This window comes from Stigmatopora nigra, chromosome 12 (genome assembly GCF_051989575.1).
Source record: "Stigmatopora nigra isolate UIUO_SnigA chromosome 12, RoL_Snig_1.1, whole genome shotgun sequence".
Classification (NCBI taxonomy): domain Eukaryota; kingdom Metazoa; phylum Chordata; class Actinopteri; order Syngnathiformes; family Syngnathidae; genus Stigmatopora; species Stigmatopora nigra.
The window spans coordinates 10749576-10766679 of NC_135519.1; the positions used below are offsets into that span (position 1 = coordinate 10749576).

Genomic DNA, 17104 nt, shown 5'->3' on the forward strand with positions numbered 1-17104 from the left:
ACTTACACACAAAACAAATGTTGACACCATCATCTTACATACATAATAGTTTAACACTATAAGAACATTTCCTGTTAAGCGTTTGCTGTATTTTATTTGATATAAAAGAAATATAATTTTACTTATACAACATGAGGCAACTTGGAAATTGGGTTAGGGTATGTACAAAAAAATCTCGCAAAAAAAAGACATACATGTAGTAATATCAAACAATTGTTGTATAAATACATCATATGATTAATGTGGGCAACAAATCATTACTCTTCTTTAAATCCACCACAAGTAAACACCCAATGTTTAAAAGTTACATCCAAATATTTTGAAGGCGAAAAAAGGTCAAATAAGCCTTTGTAAGGACATTTTGAACGGCAGGAAGAAAATGCTGAAAACCGACCGGCAACAAATGTATAAAGACCACCTCCAATGTGACTGACAAGTGCATTCCAAGTAGAAATGTAGGTAGATCTCGAGTCAGACTCCAACTTTTATTATCCAAGCAGCTAATCACCTCCCGACTCCATCGCTCCAGTGGGCTGTGTCTCTGTGTCACTCGGATATAAAGAGAGATGAGATAATCTGGCAATAGCGGAGGTCCACTGTGGTGAATGCATTGTCTGCTCTGAAGCTAATAAAGTCCAGTCATGCTGTCTGATCCTTGATCCCTGGCCCAAGCCCAGACCGGGCATACAGCTCTAGTCTCTCCACTTATCTGCCCCCTTCCAAATGCTGACAGGAGAGCTTCCAGAAGAAGCTTTGATCAGCGTCTGCCTGTCATTCAGCATTAGCTACCCCGGGGTTGTGGATCCTATGTGGGGCCAGGATTCGCCACACAAGTCTTTTTAGAGTTCCAATGGAAGGCCTCATGGCTGTGGAACAATCAGCTCTGTGTGGCACATGAGGCGTCCGGGTGTGAGCAAACATCCTTCGGTGTATGCCACATGTCTCACCCCTGACACTTTAACCACCCAATCTGCTGTGCCCTTACAACTTTATCTCCTTCACATGGGCCTACACCATTAACAAAAGACGTGTTGGTGAGATCATAAGCGGCGCTGACACTTATACATGCTCCTTTAATGATTGTTTAATTGATCCAAATGACTTTTTCCAGTTCCAGTGAAATCTTAGCACTAACACACTTTTGAAGAAAATATTGTTGTTGTTTCATAGTTTGGCTCGCCCAGTAATATAGTATATATGTACTTTTTATCTCTGCTCACTGACAAACTGCTGTTTGTTTCTAGACTATGATTACCTAAAAAAACGTATGTTAAAAGGTTTCTATTTAAAAATGTGACGCATATGCCAGTGCAACTTGTATATTGTTTTTTCATCTTTATTGTGATTTGTTTTTGGCTGGAAACACATACTCAGCAGATCTGACTTAAAGTTAAAAAGATAGAGCAGTTTTAAAAAAAAAACATTGTTTTCTGTTGATCCTTCATCTCTGAAGATATTTTCTTTGTGCAAGAACTGCCCAATATATATCACAATCAATATTGCATTATGTCTTTGTCATGCTTTATTATATGGCTAAATGCTTCAATCAGTAATAATGGTTTGCCACAGTTTGGAATAATTGCATTAACTTCTGCAGGTGTAGTGACCTGTGCGTGTGTTTTAACATGAGCGTGAACACGTGCCCTAACATCCGACACCGCCTCCCCACTGTGCCCACCAAGTCAGGGAGGGAACTCCATTCATTTCCTCATGAATTAAATAGACTTACAACTATGATTGAGTTTTCATTTTACAGGAGAGCTGAATTTAAATAGTTTGTACCTCTGAATTACTAAACAATTCATAAATTATGTTAATACAGACATGATCAAAATCTTCAACAATAATGGTAGAGCTACTTACTACTGAGTCCAATTGAGAATTTTTTTTTAATCTGGTTTGGAGAGCTTTTTCTCAATTTTTTTGAGCGAATACCTTCAACTTTTAATCAGTTGATAAATAGCCGTTTTCAGTTGCTGTTGTTTTCAACATATTTTGACACTCCTTTCTTCCTTTTGTATAATGTATCTCCACTTAAAATCTCATTTAGATCCAAATATGCAAAAGGTAAAGTCTAGTTACTTTTTTAAATGGTCCTAAGATGTTGGTAAGCTTTGTGTCTTATACGTTCACATTTTTGTTCTGACCAATCTGTTTCATTACTTATTGCTCTTTCCCAGCATTTCTCAGTGTGTCGTCCTCTGGCAAGTTATTTTAAACTTACATTTAACTCAAAAGTGTTATCATATACCCGTAATATTACAGAAAATGCATTGTACACATAAAGGGCTCTCCCATAATAGGCGTAAAACGTACCATAAAATAAAGTCTCATAACGATCCCTCTGGAGTATTATGGCTACTGTAAATGTGCTGTAATTCTGAAATGTATAACTATTTTAAGGAATATTATTTCCCCTTCAGGAAGTATTCAACAAAGGTCATTCAGATTGAGCGGTCGTTGCTGTGGCCGTAACCACAAGCTTTTATTCAGGTCGACAATGGACACTGCCAATCTCTTTTACTGTACGTTTATCCAATAGGCTTGGCTGCCAGAGAAAACAGATCCCATTTAAAGTCAGAGGATGGAAATGTTTTCTTTTATGTCAATGATTGCCAGAATCAAGAAATCTCAAACTGATTCAACAAGACTTGGAAATATTGAAAAATGTTTCTTTTCAATCTCTAATTTCCTGACCTTCACTTACCAATCACTGACAGATTTTTTTTAACTCACCGAAGCTCATAACTATGACTTCACTATGGCAACGGTTACATCCAATTAGAGGCCGAAAAGACAAAAAAATCCTGCTGAAAAAAAGGTAAACAGAAGCAAATTAGACTTAATGGTAAGTCTGACATATACTTCAAGATGTAGAGTTTATGAACCCGCTGTCATATTCCCAATTCATATAACATACTTGCTTTTTTGTTAGGACATGTGCATAACAAGCTTTTTTTTAACGAGCCTTACAGCCACAGAGAATGTGTCGGCCCAACAAAAACAAACCTTGTGAAAATCTCAGCGGGATATTGTACTAAATGTGTTTGGGTGTATCAGATTCTCATTCAGATTGGCCCTCGCAATCTAATTTGGATTTTTTTATGTAAGAAGTAGGAGAGCAATTATATTGTAGTTAGAACATGATCATTTAGTTACAGAAAGTCCAACTAATAATAGTCAGTTCTGCATATGAAGACATAAACACACATACATATTCTATTTATTTTGCTTAATCAACTACTTTGCTCTTAAGTGGTATAAAGAAAAAATAGTATCCCAAGATGAGGACAACGCATCTCTTTATACTTTCCAGAGGCCTTGAAAGCACAAGGTAACCCAAATAAATTGGAATTGGTTAAGTGTCATTGAATGATGAAATAATACTCACACAGTGAGTTTACTCTGGGATGTTATTCCACAAGAAAGTCAGGATGTCACGGATCTCGTCCCAGTTCAAAAAGGCGCCATATCCACCACCGCAAAGCTTGAGATTAGGGGGTCACCTGAGTGTTCAGGAGCCCTCAGTTGAAAGAGCCAAAGGAAAAAGAAAACCCCAAAACATAAACCCATTTATTGAGACAAATTCAGAGCAGGAAGAGAAATATTTAGTTAGCTTGGCGGTGAAAGGTCGGTGGTGTTGGAACAGTCCACGCTTGAAAAGGGGGGGGGGAACAGCCGGCCCTTTGTTTGCTAACAAAATGGTGCACTTCGTGGGGTCACTGCAGGAGGCCCAATATCACAGTCCCCAGAACACACACACACACACACACATGTATGTGGGTATGCACACACAAACCATAACATTCCTCTCCTTCTATGAATGTTTTATTAACCATGTGAATGGGTCACAGAGTTACCCCCCTACCATAACTACAGTTTCCATAGTCACACACTCATACACACACACATAAACTAACTTTTGCCCTTTTCATGTTCACACATTTAAAGGTGAGAGAATGACAGACATATGGCTGGATTGCTAGTATTTTATTACCTCACCTCCAAACTTTTTGACTTAACTGACTTCAATAACAAAAGCATAAATATCCAGCTGTAAATTCTAATATTTGTCAAATGTTTGCATTTGGTTATAGAAATTATAGCAGTAAATAACTTGGGAAATATATCTACATATATCTAGAATTTCATAAGCTTCCTCAATTGCTATCATTTTGTCCATTGTTTATCATTATTAACAAAGATGAAAATGAATAAAAGTAAAATGAGACTAGCTTTAGCTGGAAAGTATTTAGATGTTTGAGTTTCAAAAATGAGCTCGTAGACCGCCATTTTTTTTTTGAAGACCACCATCATGCGGTACATACAGTACGAAGACTGCACTCAAAATAATTGAATTATACTGAGACTGCAGTTAGGTGAATTTCTCAATAACACAAAAACAAAGGAATAACTGCAAATTATTCAAGCGACCTTCCAGAAGTATCATTAATGTCCCAAAACAGCCTTGAACGAATACGAAGGAATTTACAGTATGCGTTAAATCCCAACCTGTTGTTTTGCCCACATGTAATATTCGTCAAGGGCAAACAAAATCTTGCAAACTTCTTGGAGGTTACATTACACCACATGCCAACATTTAACTCCAACTACCACTTCTTCATATTTACGAGCTCAAAACATTGCCAAGTGAGCCCATCCCCCAATGTGCACAGCCCTATTCTGTTTGCAAAGAGCGAGACAACCTCAGAGATGAAAATTTATCTCTTTTTGTGATAAGTTTTAAATCCTCGAAGCCCACACCAAAGCAATCATTGATTTTTTAATGTCTTAGTCAATGCAATTTTTAGATGTTAAAGCAGGAGAATTTTTTTAGACTGATGCACGTTAATGTTAATTCCTCATGCCCCTCTATTCCTCCGCAGAGAGCAAAAAGCAAGTTCTGTTTGGCTTGGACGGCCCTACAAGGAGACCTTCATGTTGAACAATCTTTAACACACCACGGACCAGAAACACAGTCTGAGTGGAAGGTTCTAACTGGACTTGGACTTTCCTGCCGAAGCAGTAGGAAGCAACAAGCAAGCACTCACATCCCATGGCTCTTGGATTTAGTGGTCCGGCACGTCATCATCGAAATGACGGATTACGTTCTGTCTAAGCCTCACGTCTGGTGCTGTATAAGTAGATCTCCAAACCAAGGGAAGTGAAAATAGAAGAAATGATCCTGTCTCTCCTGGGAAGAGTTTGCGTATGTGGGAATTTTTGTTCATTTATCCAACAGAACATTTGTGAAAGTGAGATGGATATGAGAAGGGGGGTCTGGTTCAAAATTGCTGTTTGACTTCATCTTCCTGTTTTTTGGTGGTATTAAAGTTCCTGGCTCTGTGCAAGTTCTTCCACATTAAATCCAAGCATGTCGTTATGGACCTTGCTTTTTGTGCACTGGAAAACGCTGATTGACTAATATGTTGAAGCTTTACAAATCATCTTACTGAGAACAGGTTTTGTGGAGTTTTTTTTTTGGAAATGGAACACAGGTTTCAGTCTTTTTTGGTTGTCATTCAAAGTGTGCTTTTAAGAACATTGGATTAGTATGCTGTCATTATACATGCTGGATAAACATTCAGGCATTATTCCGCTTCATAACCTTTATCTTGAATAATAGTTTTTTCCTATTTACTTACCTTGGAAAGTTTCCAACATGTACAATTTTTCACTCATTAAATGAGTTTATGTATGGCGTATTCGTATTTATGATTAAATGTGGAAATCCAGCTTTTATCTTAAAGCCATTTGTCTTCACTGCTTTACACACAATCCTGATGCCGTGAGCTATGATCTTAAGGAGATAAGGCCTAGCATTAATCTTGGTCCGCCCTAAATATTCAGGACTATAAAGGTCAAACAATGATCATGGTGTCATCATTGTGCTTGATCTTAAATCTGGAACACTCAAGATGGCTTTTTAATCATTCTCATGCTGTTGTTTTGAATATGTACAGAGGAAGTCGGTATGTTGGAAAAGTAGGCACTTCTTTGTTTTTACGTAGGTTTGTTTTTCAGAAAAGATTAGAAGTCAGGGATTTTTTGTCGGCAGGATTTGGAAAAAACAACAACAAAATGGAATGTGCAACATTGACAAGGGCAAGTGGTGATGAAAATGAATGGATGAACTACCAAGTGGTTAGTGCATCGGGCTCACAGTTCTGTGGTTGTCGGTTCGATCCCTGTTCGGTCCTCACTGTGTGGAGTTTGCATGTTCTCCTTATGCACGGGTGTGTTTTCTACGAGTGTTCCGGGTTCCTCCCACATTGCAAAAACTTGCAGAGCAGGCTAATTCAACACGATAAATTGCCTCTAGGTGTGCCCTGCGATTGGCTGGCCACCAATTCAAGCCTTATGCCTGAAGTCAGCTGGGATAGGCTCCAGCACCCCTTGCGAGGATAAGCAAATGAAAGGGAAAAAAGTGCTACTTAGGCATGTGTTGAGGTAGTGACAGACAGTGACCCGAGAGGCCCAGCTAGTTACAGCCTCTCTGCTGGAGACCACCGCTTCCACAAAACAAGCATTGTTGTTAAAAAGCTCCAGACATTGTAGACACTCACATGGAGACACTGAAAATAACTTCAAAATGAACAGGAGGTATGTAAAGAATTGTAGAAAATGGCCGGTATTTTAAAGGTAGCAGTAACAAGGCCACGAGTGTTTTGTCAATGACAAACTTACAGAAATGACCTTTAAAATTAGTCCTTAACCTTTTATCAACCTGATACTTCATGTGAAGCAGCAAGAATGAAAATCAAATCAAGGTTAGTCCACCTCTGTGGAGTTTGCATGTTCTCCCCTTGCCTGCGTGGGTTTTCACCGGGAACTCCGGTTTCCTCCCACATTCCATAAACATGCATGGTAAGCTGATTGCACACTCTAAATTGCCCCTAACTTTGAGTGTGACCGTAAATGAATGCCCATCTCCTAGTTATTATTATCATAACAACTTTTCTCATTTTAGTAGGAGAGCCAAATTGAAAACATTAGTATTTATTACCCTGATGGACCTGCATCAGGCAGCCCGTGGACCGGTAGTGGTCCACATACCAGTGGTTGGAGACCTAGAGAATCATCATCAACACCATGTGAAAAAGAGGAGAAAGAGGGGCGGGGTGTCAGCATCATGACCTCCACTGCTGGTTGCATATGAGGGCTTAACAGAGAGCTCTTTGGCCCCACTAGAGTGTACGTCAGCACTCCTCCGACAAGCCTCACACACACACGCACACGTGCGCTCGTACGTGGAAATAAAAGTAGCTGCTCGGACCGGACTATTGTAGCCGTTTCACACGCACATTCCGCGTGCGCATCGAGTATAAGAAGACAACTTGGAATCCACTTTTTATTTTTCTCCTTCACGATATCGCTGTTTTTGGATTTGCCCCCAAATTAAAACGGCAGGTTGAACCATGTTCTCCAGGCACCTGCCCCTATTACTGTTCAATTGTTTCGTCGGTGTCGCGTCAGTTCGGATCTTGGAACAGGCGCACTCCAGGAGCGCGCAGGAGGATTCAGGCTTCCCTCCAGGTGATTCGGATCAGGATGCGCTCCTCCAACACATGTCCAAACTGCACGAGAGGAGCAACAGGGAACAGCGTCTGAAAGAGGGCAACACGGTTAGGAGCTTCAGAGTAACACAGAGTAAGTTGACTCAAATGTTGTTGAATGCAATGAATGTTAAACAGCAGTCACATTGGACAAAACTAAAGCACTACAAACTCATTTAGTTTTTTTTTTTTGTTCCCAGATTGTCCCTGTTGTTCCACATTATTACATTACATATACACATTGACTGCCGTCGATGGCAATACAAGTCCAGTCCATTTTGAGATACTGGCAGCCCTCCTAGTCAAAATGGTTTGGACATCTATTGCTGTTGATGATCCTAAAATAGGATCTTTCGATGGATATGACTTTTATCACCTGAAAAAAGTTCAACTACAAATTTGACATGCATCCAAAGATTTTCTATGTCACTTATCGTCATGACAGACGTGTGTGAACGGACGTCTAAACCAGCTGGGTACATGCATTCCACACTGGTTGGCAGTCGAGTGCAGGGCACACAGACAAAAACATTCCCCTGTTAATACCTAAATGATCAAAGTGAAACTAAAAATGCATGTTTCTGGAATGAGCCCCTGTCAAAACCCCCTTAAAACCCAGAGACAACACCACAAGAAAAGGCCAGAATCTGAATTCTGAACATGCAACTTCAGCACTGTGTGATAACCACAATTACATTTATAAAAAACATGCTGAACAATACAAAAGTATACTATAAATGTTAGGACTGGAGCAGAGAAATGTATAGTGCATCATATGGCGTGAAATGTATTGATAATGATAACTTTCATGCAGATAAATGAGTTAAACAAAATACTAGAAATTGTAAAACACAGCTAAACGGTTAAATATGCTTACAATTATACTTCATAAACTGAGCTAATTTTAATAGGAGTTTGTTGTGTATTGGAACTCATTCATTTGTGAGTGTGTACCTAATTTGATGAGAGTATCTAAGTTACTATGATTCAGTCAGGCGCTCTAAATAGTTGTGATTGTTTTGAAACAGTCCGTAAATACATTTAAATGATGTCGAGCCCATCCGGCAGCTGTCTCCTCTCTGCTGAGGGTCTGATCCATTACTCTCATGAGAAAAAAAAACGCCTTTGATACCCCACAAGCCATGCCCGACTTTATGTCTGGTGAAACCGCAGAGTGGCGCCTGCGAGTGTCATTGTCATGGGTCGTGTGTTTGTGTTGTGGCTCCAGGGACGTATGTGTCTCCACATCACGGTGCCAAGGGGGGAGCTTAGTCACAGCACATCTGATGCTGTTTTTATAACTCATTTATATCCCATGTACTTCTCACGTAGCGTAACATAACAGGCGCGTATTTTGACTGCGATGGCCTGGTGTAATCTAAGGAGAGATGTGAGGGACTTTTCACAACAATGAAAGAGCTGTTAAAACAGTCGATTGTGTCGCCGTGCCTGCATGGCCACTGGGTGCAGGCTGTATTAAAAGGCTTAGGGCGAAGCTTGAGGTAAGCATTTCCATATGCAGGCTGAATCTGAGGTAATGTATATCTCCTGAGTCAGTCCATACTTCCGCTGAACTCTTACACAATGAACAATAAGTCTGCTGTTGAAGTTAATGTTCATCATGAATCTGGAGAGCTCCCTGCTTGAACCACCACCACCCCAGCCCCAGCCACCCACATCCCCCAGAGCCTGTTTCCTCTTACAGAGGGGCTTCTGCTGTCACGTCCCAGCCATTCAGTCTGCTGGGGTAGTAACACAAGGCTTTAATGAGGGAGCGTGTTTAATTGCAACACTTCAGATTGTGTGAAGCATAATGTCTTATCAATGTACAGATCTCGAGTGTATTTACACATCTTTTTTTAGTCAAAACTAAAGTTCAGATGAGATTACGTTGCCAGGTGGAATTCTATTCCTGTTTTGGAAATGATTTTGATCATCATACTCATGCAATACACTTTTTTTTTTTTTTTTACCCGCTAACTTGTCCAAAACTAACATTTAAGAATAGAGCGGAATATAAAACAAATATTGAATGATTGTTAAAACAAAAAAACATGGAAGCACATTTCACTTGCGAAACACTATGTTCTAGTATGATACCGTTTTTGTTTGTTTTAATATAGTTGTGTATTTTTGATAGAAACACTGTATATTATCACTCAAGAGCAGGTTTAAAGAAAAAAAACAAATAAGATAAGAAGTATAAGAATTGTCATTACATTGAACAATAATTACATTGTTTGGTCATTTAATCATTTTACATTCATGGCCAAGTGTTTTTTTTTCTACAAATGTGTACTGTATGTCTGACTTTATACTGCAAAACATCAGTCTTTCCAATAATTTCTAGTTACTTATAATAAAAAATCTCATTTCACTTGAAATAAGATACAATCACTTTAAAAAGTAAACTTTCACTATGATACAAAGACTATTTTTTAACTATTTTTACTTGTATTAAGTTTTTTTACTTGCTATAAGAAAATGTTTTTTTAAAAGAAATACACATTTTTGGAGTGCCATTTTTCTTTCCCTGCCTTCATCTATTCATTTTCTGAATCATAAAAGTACTATTAGAATATAGAAATGACGATTTTAATATCAAAAAGTCTTGGCAGAATGTAGAGTGATGACATTAGCGTGAGTACTGACTGATGGACTGTCTTTACAGTGCCGTCTGACCTCAAGACAGTGTACCACCTAAACCTCACAGGACTGCAGGACTCTGAGGTCATCCTTTCTGCCACATTCCACTTCCTGCTAGGACGTCTCCCTCCTCAAAAAGCGTGGCTCTGCAAACGCTTCAAGAGCACATCCTGCCGGTCCTCTACCACGCAGCCATCGCCGTCGTCTGTCAGCCTCCTCCTTCGTGCTGTCTCCTCAGAGTCGGGAGTCAGTTCTGGGTCAAACGGGTCATTCCTAGGCAATGTGACCTTCCACCCCCACAGGAGAGGGGTGTGGCAGATGAAAGACGTGACCCAGGTCATAAAGGAGGCGCGGGACAAGGGTCATCGCCTTGTGTCAGTGGAGTTGGACTTAGGGCGGCAATACCCGAGGAAATCAGAGGACTTCCGAATGTCCTACCTTTTAGTCTATGCCGATGACCTGGCCTTGGCAGAGCCAAACAGCGTGTCGCCGAGTCTTCAGAGGTATGACCCGTCATCTGAGGTTAGAGAACCCTTGCGGTCTCCACACTTCCTGCATGGACCCAATTTCTCGCCAGACTTGAAAGGACGAGCGAGGAGGGAAGTGACAGATTCCATTCAAAACAATGAACTGCCCGAGGTCGACTACAGGTCTAATGAATACAGGAAGGACGACCTCTGGGAAAGCTCGTGGTACCCTGCCATCAAATCAAAACATCACTCCGGGAAGCAGGAGAAGAAAAGAAAGAGCCACGAGGAAGGAGTTCATCAAAGCAGTGGAGGAAATAATCAAGAAAGATCCAAATCTGAAGATTCAGGTGTGAGAAGACACAAAGAAAGACTCACCCAGTTGGTGGACAGTCGAAGGCAAGAACACAGACATGAAGCTGTAAGGAAACAAAGTCAAGGAAGTTCTCATCAATCCCGTTCGCCCGTATTGAATTTTGATGATGAAACTATGCGGAAGGCCAGAAGAAGGCAGTGGGGAGACACTCGGCACCACAGCTGCTCTAGGAAGAACCTCAGAGTGGATTTTGCGGACATTGGTTGGAGTGAGTGGGTCATAGCACCCAAGGCTTTTAATGCCTATTATTGCTCAGGAACATGTGGCTTCCCCATGTCTAAGGTAAGAACACAAACAAAGAGAAGAGCCTCGCTTTGTCGTGTTTGGTTTGAATTCAAACACATTCCCTTTTGTCCATCCCCAGGTGGCGAGGCCTTCCAACCATGCCACTATCCAAAGCATCGTGCGAGCTGTTGGCATCATTTCCGGGGTCCCGGAGCCCTGCTGTGTACCGGGAAGGATGAATCCTCTGGCAGTGCTCTACCGGGAAGAATCTAAGGATCTGGTGATCAAGATTTACCCCAACATGTCTGTCCAGTCCTGCTCCTGCAGATAAAATGGTTGATGATGGGCAGAAAAAAAGAAGGCTTTTGAGTGAAACAAACAAAAAAAAACTCATGGAGGATGTGATATTTCTGCAGAAGGAAGAATACTTACATTTGTCGCTACAAGATAAAACTGTCATGAAAAAAACACGGATTACGTATAAACCTATTTCTCTATTTATGCTAGGGTACATTGTAGTACAGCTGTATCTTTATCAAGTCACCTCTTATTATATACCACTTTGCCAATGATGCATTATACCGTACATTACTGTTTATTTGAGAAAAAAATCGCCTCTGGAATTTCTACTCTAAAGTATTACCATGAAAACAGAAGTATTTTTTTTCACTGCTTTGTACATATGTTTAAATTATGAACAACTACAATGTAGCTATCTAAAATTAGTAATTTAATCCAACACTATTTTATGTATTTTAAATATATATTTGTCTGATATTTTTTTGTGCTCTACGAGGTTTGTGGGGAGGGGGAAACTGTCAACAACAAAAAAAGCCTATAAGGCACCACTGTTCTAAAAGAAGTGACTACAAAGGCAGGAAGATTCCACTTCAAGATACCTTCCCTTCCCCCCTTCTTGACCTATTCTTGGCCCCCCCACCGCACCAAAGGTTCCACCGTCTGTTGTCCAGCAAATAATGTGACTGATGTGGCCATGGTGGATTAATGGTTGATGGAGGAAACAGACAAGTGCTAATTAAGACGTCAGCCACTTGAACTTCAAAACGGAGAGCACTTCCTCTATCCAACTAAGGACCCTCAACACCCCCAACCCCCAATTCTAAATACAGGATGTTCTCTTCAATGGACTATCTGAAGGATTGCATAAAATGTGGATAAATTTTGCTCTTTAAAAGGGAGCCTTTTCATATTTGAAACCATGAATGAAATAACAAAGGGTTTTAATTATTCCGCTATCATTATTTTGTTTTTGGGTGTGCAAAAAGTTGACATTTAGTGGCACATCTGTTTTCAACAACAAGCTTTGAAGATTGGCTTTGCCAACAACACCGGACACTCATTTTGTTTCATGTTGTAAGTATTTGGTGAGAGACAATTCTGTTTACTGCAGTCAAGAGGTCTTTCGGGAAGTATGCCTGTGTAAATCTAAACGGTTTTGACAGCTATGTTAACTACTATCACATCAATAGCAAACTTGTGTTGTCATTTGCTTTGTTCAATGGTTTTCAACATCCTACATTTAGTGTACAGTATTATTTTCATTGTATGATAAGAGTTGTAGGACTTACTGTGTTTTTTTTTTTAATGCCAGGCATAAATTCAAGAACTAATCTCAATAACTACTGTGTATATTTAATGCTGATATCAAGAAACTGCACCAGAGTGGATTTTTTTTTTAAAAGAAAAGCAATGCAAAGATGTACTATGTCTCTCCCTTTGTGATGTACAGTATTCACTATACACTTTATTTTGTCAGTGCCATTGTAAATATGCAGTGTATCTCACTGTACCGGAATAAAATTGTTTTTTTTTTCTAAATGTGCCAATTTTATTTATTTGAGCAGGTTTGACATGTTTAAATCTGTAAAGGTGCAAACACTCATTGCATGTACAAAGCAGATGGATGAATAAAAATAATAATGAAAAGGACGCCTTCAAGATATGCGTGACAATCAAGAGCTGTCCTCAACACATCCTTTCTATTTTCCATCCTGAGTTCCTTAAGGCACAAAGTCATCTTCACACTATCAAACACAGGCCTGAAGGACAGTCAAGATGCTTCGAGGTCGTGTACTTTTGCTGCCCTCTTGTGGACATCTGCTATTTACTCCACTTATCCTACATTCACTGTGACACACTAAATTTTCATTGTGAATCCCAGTCTCTAGACCCTTTTTAATAAAGAATAAATACATTTTTATTCTGCCATGTGAGCTCTTAGTTGTGTGATGTCATATGTCTGGACAGGTGGTGGCGCTCTCTGAAATATTCGTGGCAGATGGGGCAGGTGAGTTTCTCCTCCCGCCTCCTCCGCATCTGGGACTCCGCGGCAAATTCTTTTTTGTGATGGGAGCGCATGTGGAAGACCAGGTCAGAAGTCATGCGAAAAGACAAGTTGCACTTGGCGCACCAGTTTTGCACCGACACCCCAAAGGAGGTGAAACTGGGCGGAAGGACGGTCAGGGACGAGATGGACTGGACCCGAGCGGTTCTTGACCAGTGCTCTGGTGCGTAATGAAAGGTGCTGTTAATTGTGAGCGGGGAAGGCAGCGGGTGAATGTCACCGCTAAGCATTCTTGGAGCCATTGGGTTGTTGTATCCAGAAACAGTCCTGGGTGCGAAGGCTTCTCTCATTTCCTCTAGGCCATTCGATGGCGCCGTCGTTGGGTTACTGTGATGTAGTTCACCGCCAGAGATCCTTTTACTGGGTTTGCAAAAAGCGCTTCTCTGCTCTCGATAGCCGGAGTTGAATAAAGAAAAAGCGCTACTGCTGCTTGAGCGCAAAACAGAGCTCTCCCCTGAATCCATCCCTGGCGATTTTCCATTCGTCAATATGGCTTCCCTGGGCTCTCCAAAAGTCACATTTTTACATCCCAAGTGATCCGATTTGGTTCTGTCAGCTTTTATTTTTAAGGTTGAATCAGATGAGTTTCCTTCATCATCCAGGATTTTAGCCAGCTGCGTAATGTTGTCGTCATTTGAAATGTTTGTTTTTTCCAACAGGACTGTTTTCCTGCCTTTGAGGAAAACTGTTTCCTGGAATTTACGCTTTACACCATGGGAAGTGTCATCGTCGGTGTCTGTTTTTTTATGTTCTAAATCCCTGGCGATGTTGTGGAAATCTGTTACGCGACGTGGCCTCTTGACCTCCATGTGCTTGTGTTCGCGGAAGTCGCGGCTCAAAGTGCCACTCTTGATTTGGTTACACAGAAAACGGCAATGAGCCAGGAAGGGATATTCATTCTTGAACACCTGCTCACACCTGACACATTTGAACTCTGCAAAACAAGACATAGAAGTATTGAATTAAAAACTTCATTAAAAAACGTGCTATTTACTGGCATGCTGAAAAACAACCACAGTGGTTGCAAAGAGCCATCCACAAAATACAATAGAACAAACCAAGGGAAAATGTTGAAACCAAATACTGAAATAATGTAGTCTGCGTTAAGGGCTGCCGTTTTGCACTTCATCGTAAATGTTTCACTTAAGAATTGGCTGAATGCTTTTCTCAACAAGCATTTCAATATTGAGAGATGATAAACCCACGCTGATTTTTATTTGAAATATAAGAATTCCATTTTTTTTGTAAAAGCTGAAAATGGAGAGAATATTGCACTTTAGCAAGTGCAGATAAAACATCACCATTATGATTGGTATCAATTGCATAATGCTGAGATATAGTAATGTCTCCTAAATATGTTATCAAGGCAGTCTGGATCAATACATTGATTGGTTAAGCGAGGAACCGATCAAACAAAAATTGGGAACAAAATTGGGATCATTCATAAGGTCACCTTTTATGAGGAAAAAAAGGTTTGTCTACAAAAATGTACAAATGATATTTTATTTTGATTTCTTTTGATTAACTGTAAATCATTTTTAATGCATGTAAAAAATACCATATTAAATTTGTTTCATGTTTCTCTTATTTTTATTCTTTCTTGTAAAACACAATCAAATTCATTCAAGGCCCAATAAAAACAAATAATAAATGATATTTTAAAATAATTTGGCAGAATGCATTTTTCATGCTGCTTCTGACATAAAGTGTAAGTCTTTAACCCTCACAGTTTAAAATGATAGCTCTTTATGTCTACCTTGTTTGTCACCCCTGTTTTGGATAAAACAAAGCCCAGCAATAGAGCAGAATTCTTTAGCAGGGATCCCCTAACAAAACCCATTGAAATCAATAACTGCGGCTTACCTTCACTTGAACCTCTGCTGATGTCCGCCAAACCCAAGAGGTGACCCAGCTCCCGATCATACCAGACCAGAAGTTCCTCCTCTTGTTGAATGAGTCTGGTGGTCCTTACATAGAGTTGCCCCCCTCTTAAAAAGACCTCCGTGTTCTGCTCCTCTCCGTTACGAGCTGCCTGAGCCAGGCGAAGAAATGACAGTACCAAGGCAGAATTGCACATGGCCTCCGGGTCCACCTGTTGGTGAGCTTTGGTTATCGTGGGATGCAAAAAGTTGGCAAAAGTGGGGGTCTACGTATTTGGAAGACAACTCACCCTGAAAGCGCAACACTTTGGTCTCCTGTCGCTGGATTTCTGAGCGATGAAAGCGACCGTGTCGTAAAATGTGTGTTGGAACACACACGGACCGAAGCTGGTCCCCGCCGGGATGCTGCGCGTCACCACCACACTGGTGGGAAGCTCGGTGGGATGCTCGGTGGGATGCTGTAAGAATTTGCCGTCACCTGGCCACATGGACCGAGGTAGAAAGGCGTGGTCCGCCCTCAAACTGTTAAAATCAGGAAAAAAATGATGTCATCATCAGGTTCATATATTAGATGAAGCAGATTATGATTATATTTTTCTCATTGATGTACTTCATGGGAGATTTACAATCTATTTGGCATCATCATTTGATTTGAAGAGCTAATTAAACAAGTTGTTTTATAGTCTAAGATAAAATTCTATTTTCTTTTTATTCCAATGGTGAAAAAATGGGTGTTTGAGCCTCAGTTTATTCTCATCATTTTATATGTGCATTTCCCCGTGTGTATTTTGAGTAAGCCTGGCCGATGCTGCCGAAATGATTCAGGGACAGCCTTTGTCTCAGTGTTTTCACTCCGTTTCTCCTTTTGTCCCTTCCATCTGCTGTCTTGTGTCTCCTCTCTATATTCAATCACGTCAAACCCCCCTCCAACCCCCCCAAAAATCCAAATTTTAAAGGAAACAACTCTGCGAGTGGACGGATTGGGATTATTTCCAATATCACACGTGGTCAGTAAAAATAATATAATGAAATATACTTTCAAATGAGTCTAATGAGAAACAAATCCATCAAGGAATCTCACCTGCTGGACATGGTGGTTGGGTAGGATGTTCTCCCTGGTGGTCCCACGGCGAGCAAGTTATCCGATGGAGCGTTCATGTGCACTGTCGCTCCTCCGAGCTCCCACTCCCACTTATCATTTTCCGTCACGGCAATGATGCAAACGCGTAGACGACCCCCTCCCCTTCTTCATAGCCCACCCCCCTTCACATATACATCCAAATAATCTACTGATTGGTTTGTGTGCTTTTCCAGAAGGAGGAGACAAGTGGCCAGCGAATAGAAAGCAATTATATGATGATCATGGTAGGTCACAGCCCACAACATTTGGGGGGGCTTCATGAATAATAATGGCAATAACAAAACGGAATGTTGTGATAGTATTGAAAGCACCAGAAAATGTTGTGGTACAGCTGATTTTCATATTTTTCTGATTTTATTTGGGAATAATTTTAACCCTTTTAGGGACAGAGGTCACTATGGTGGACATCCATGCAAATGTTATCATTATCTGAATTTATTATCACTGC

The 17104-nt window shown here is 40.4% G+C and overlaps 2 protein-coding genes across 2 annotated transcripts; one reads left to right on the plus strand and one right to left on the minus strand.

Moving 5' to 3' along the window:
• The first annotated feature begins 7168 nt into the window (after positions 1-7168).
• On the plus strand, positions 7169-13388 carry gdf10a (growth differentiation factor 10a). Its single transcript, XM_077730309.1, has 3 exons — positions 7169-7650; positions 10228-11327; positions 11410-13388. The coding sequence occupies exons 1-3, from the start codon at positions 7419-7421 to the stop codon at positions 11599-11601; spliced, it is 1524 nt and encodes a 507-aa protein (XP_077586435.1). The 5' UTR covers positions 7169-7418; the 3' UTR covers positions 11602-13388.
• On the minus strand, positions 12359-16742 carry znf488 (zinc finger protein 488). Its single transcript, XM_077730308.1, has 4 exons — positions 16597-16742; positions 15806-16037; positions 15499-15727; positions 12359-14569 (listed from the first exon to the last, which is right to left on the minus strand). Exons 1-4 carry the CDS (start codon positions 16671-16673, stop codon positions 13509-13511), a joined length of 1599 nt encoding a protein of 532 aa, XP_077586434.1. The 5' UTR covers positions 16674-16742; the 3' UTR covers positions 12359-13508.
• Between the last annotated feature and the right edge of the window lie 362 nt (positions 16743-17104).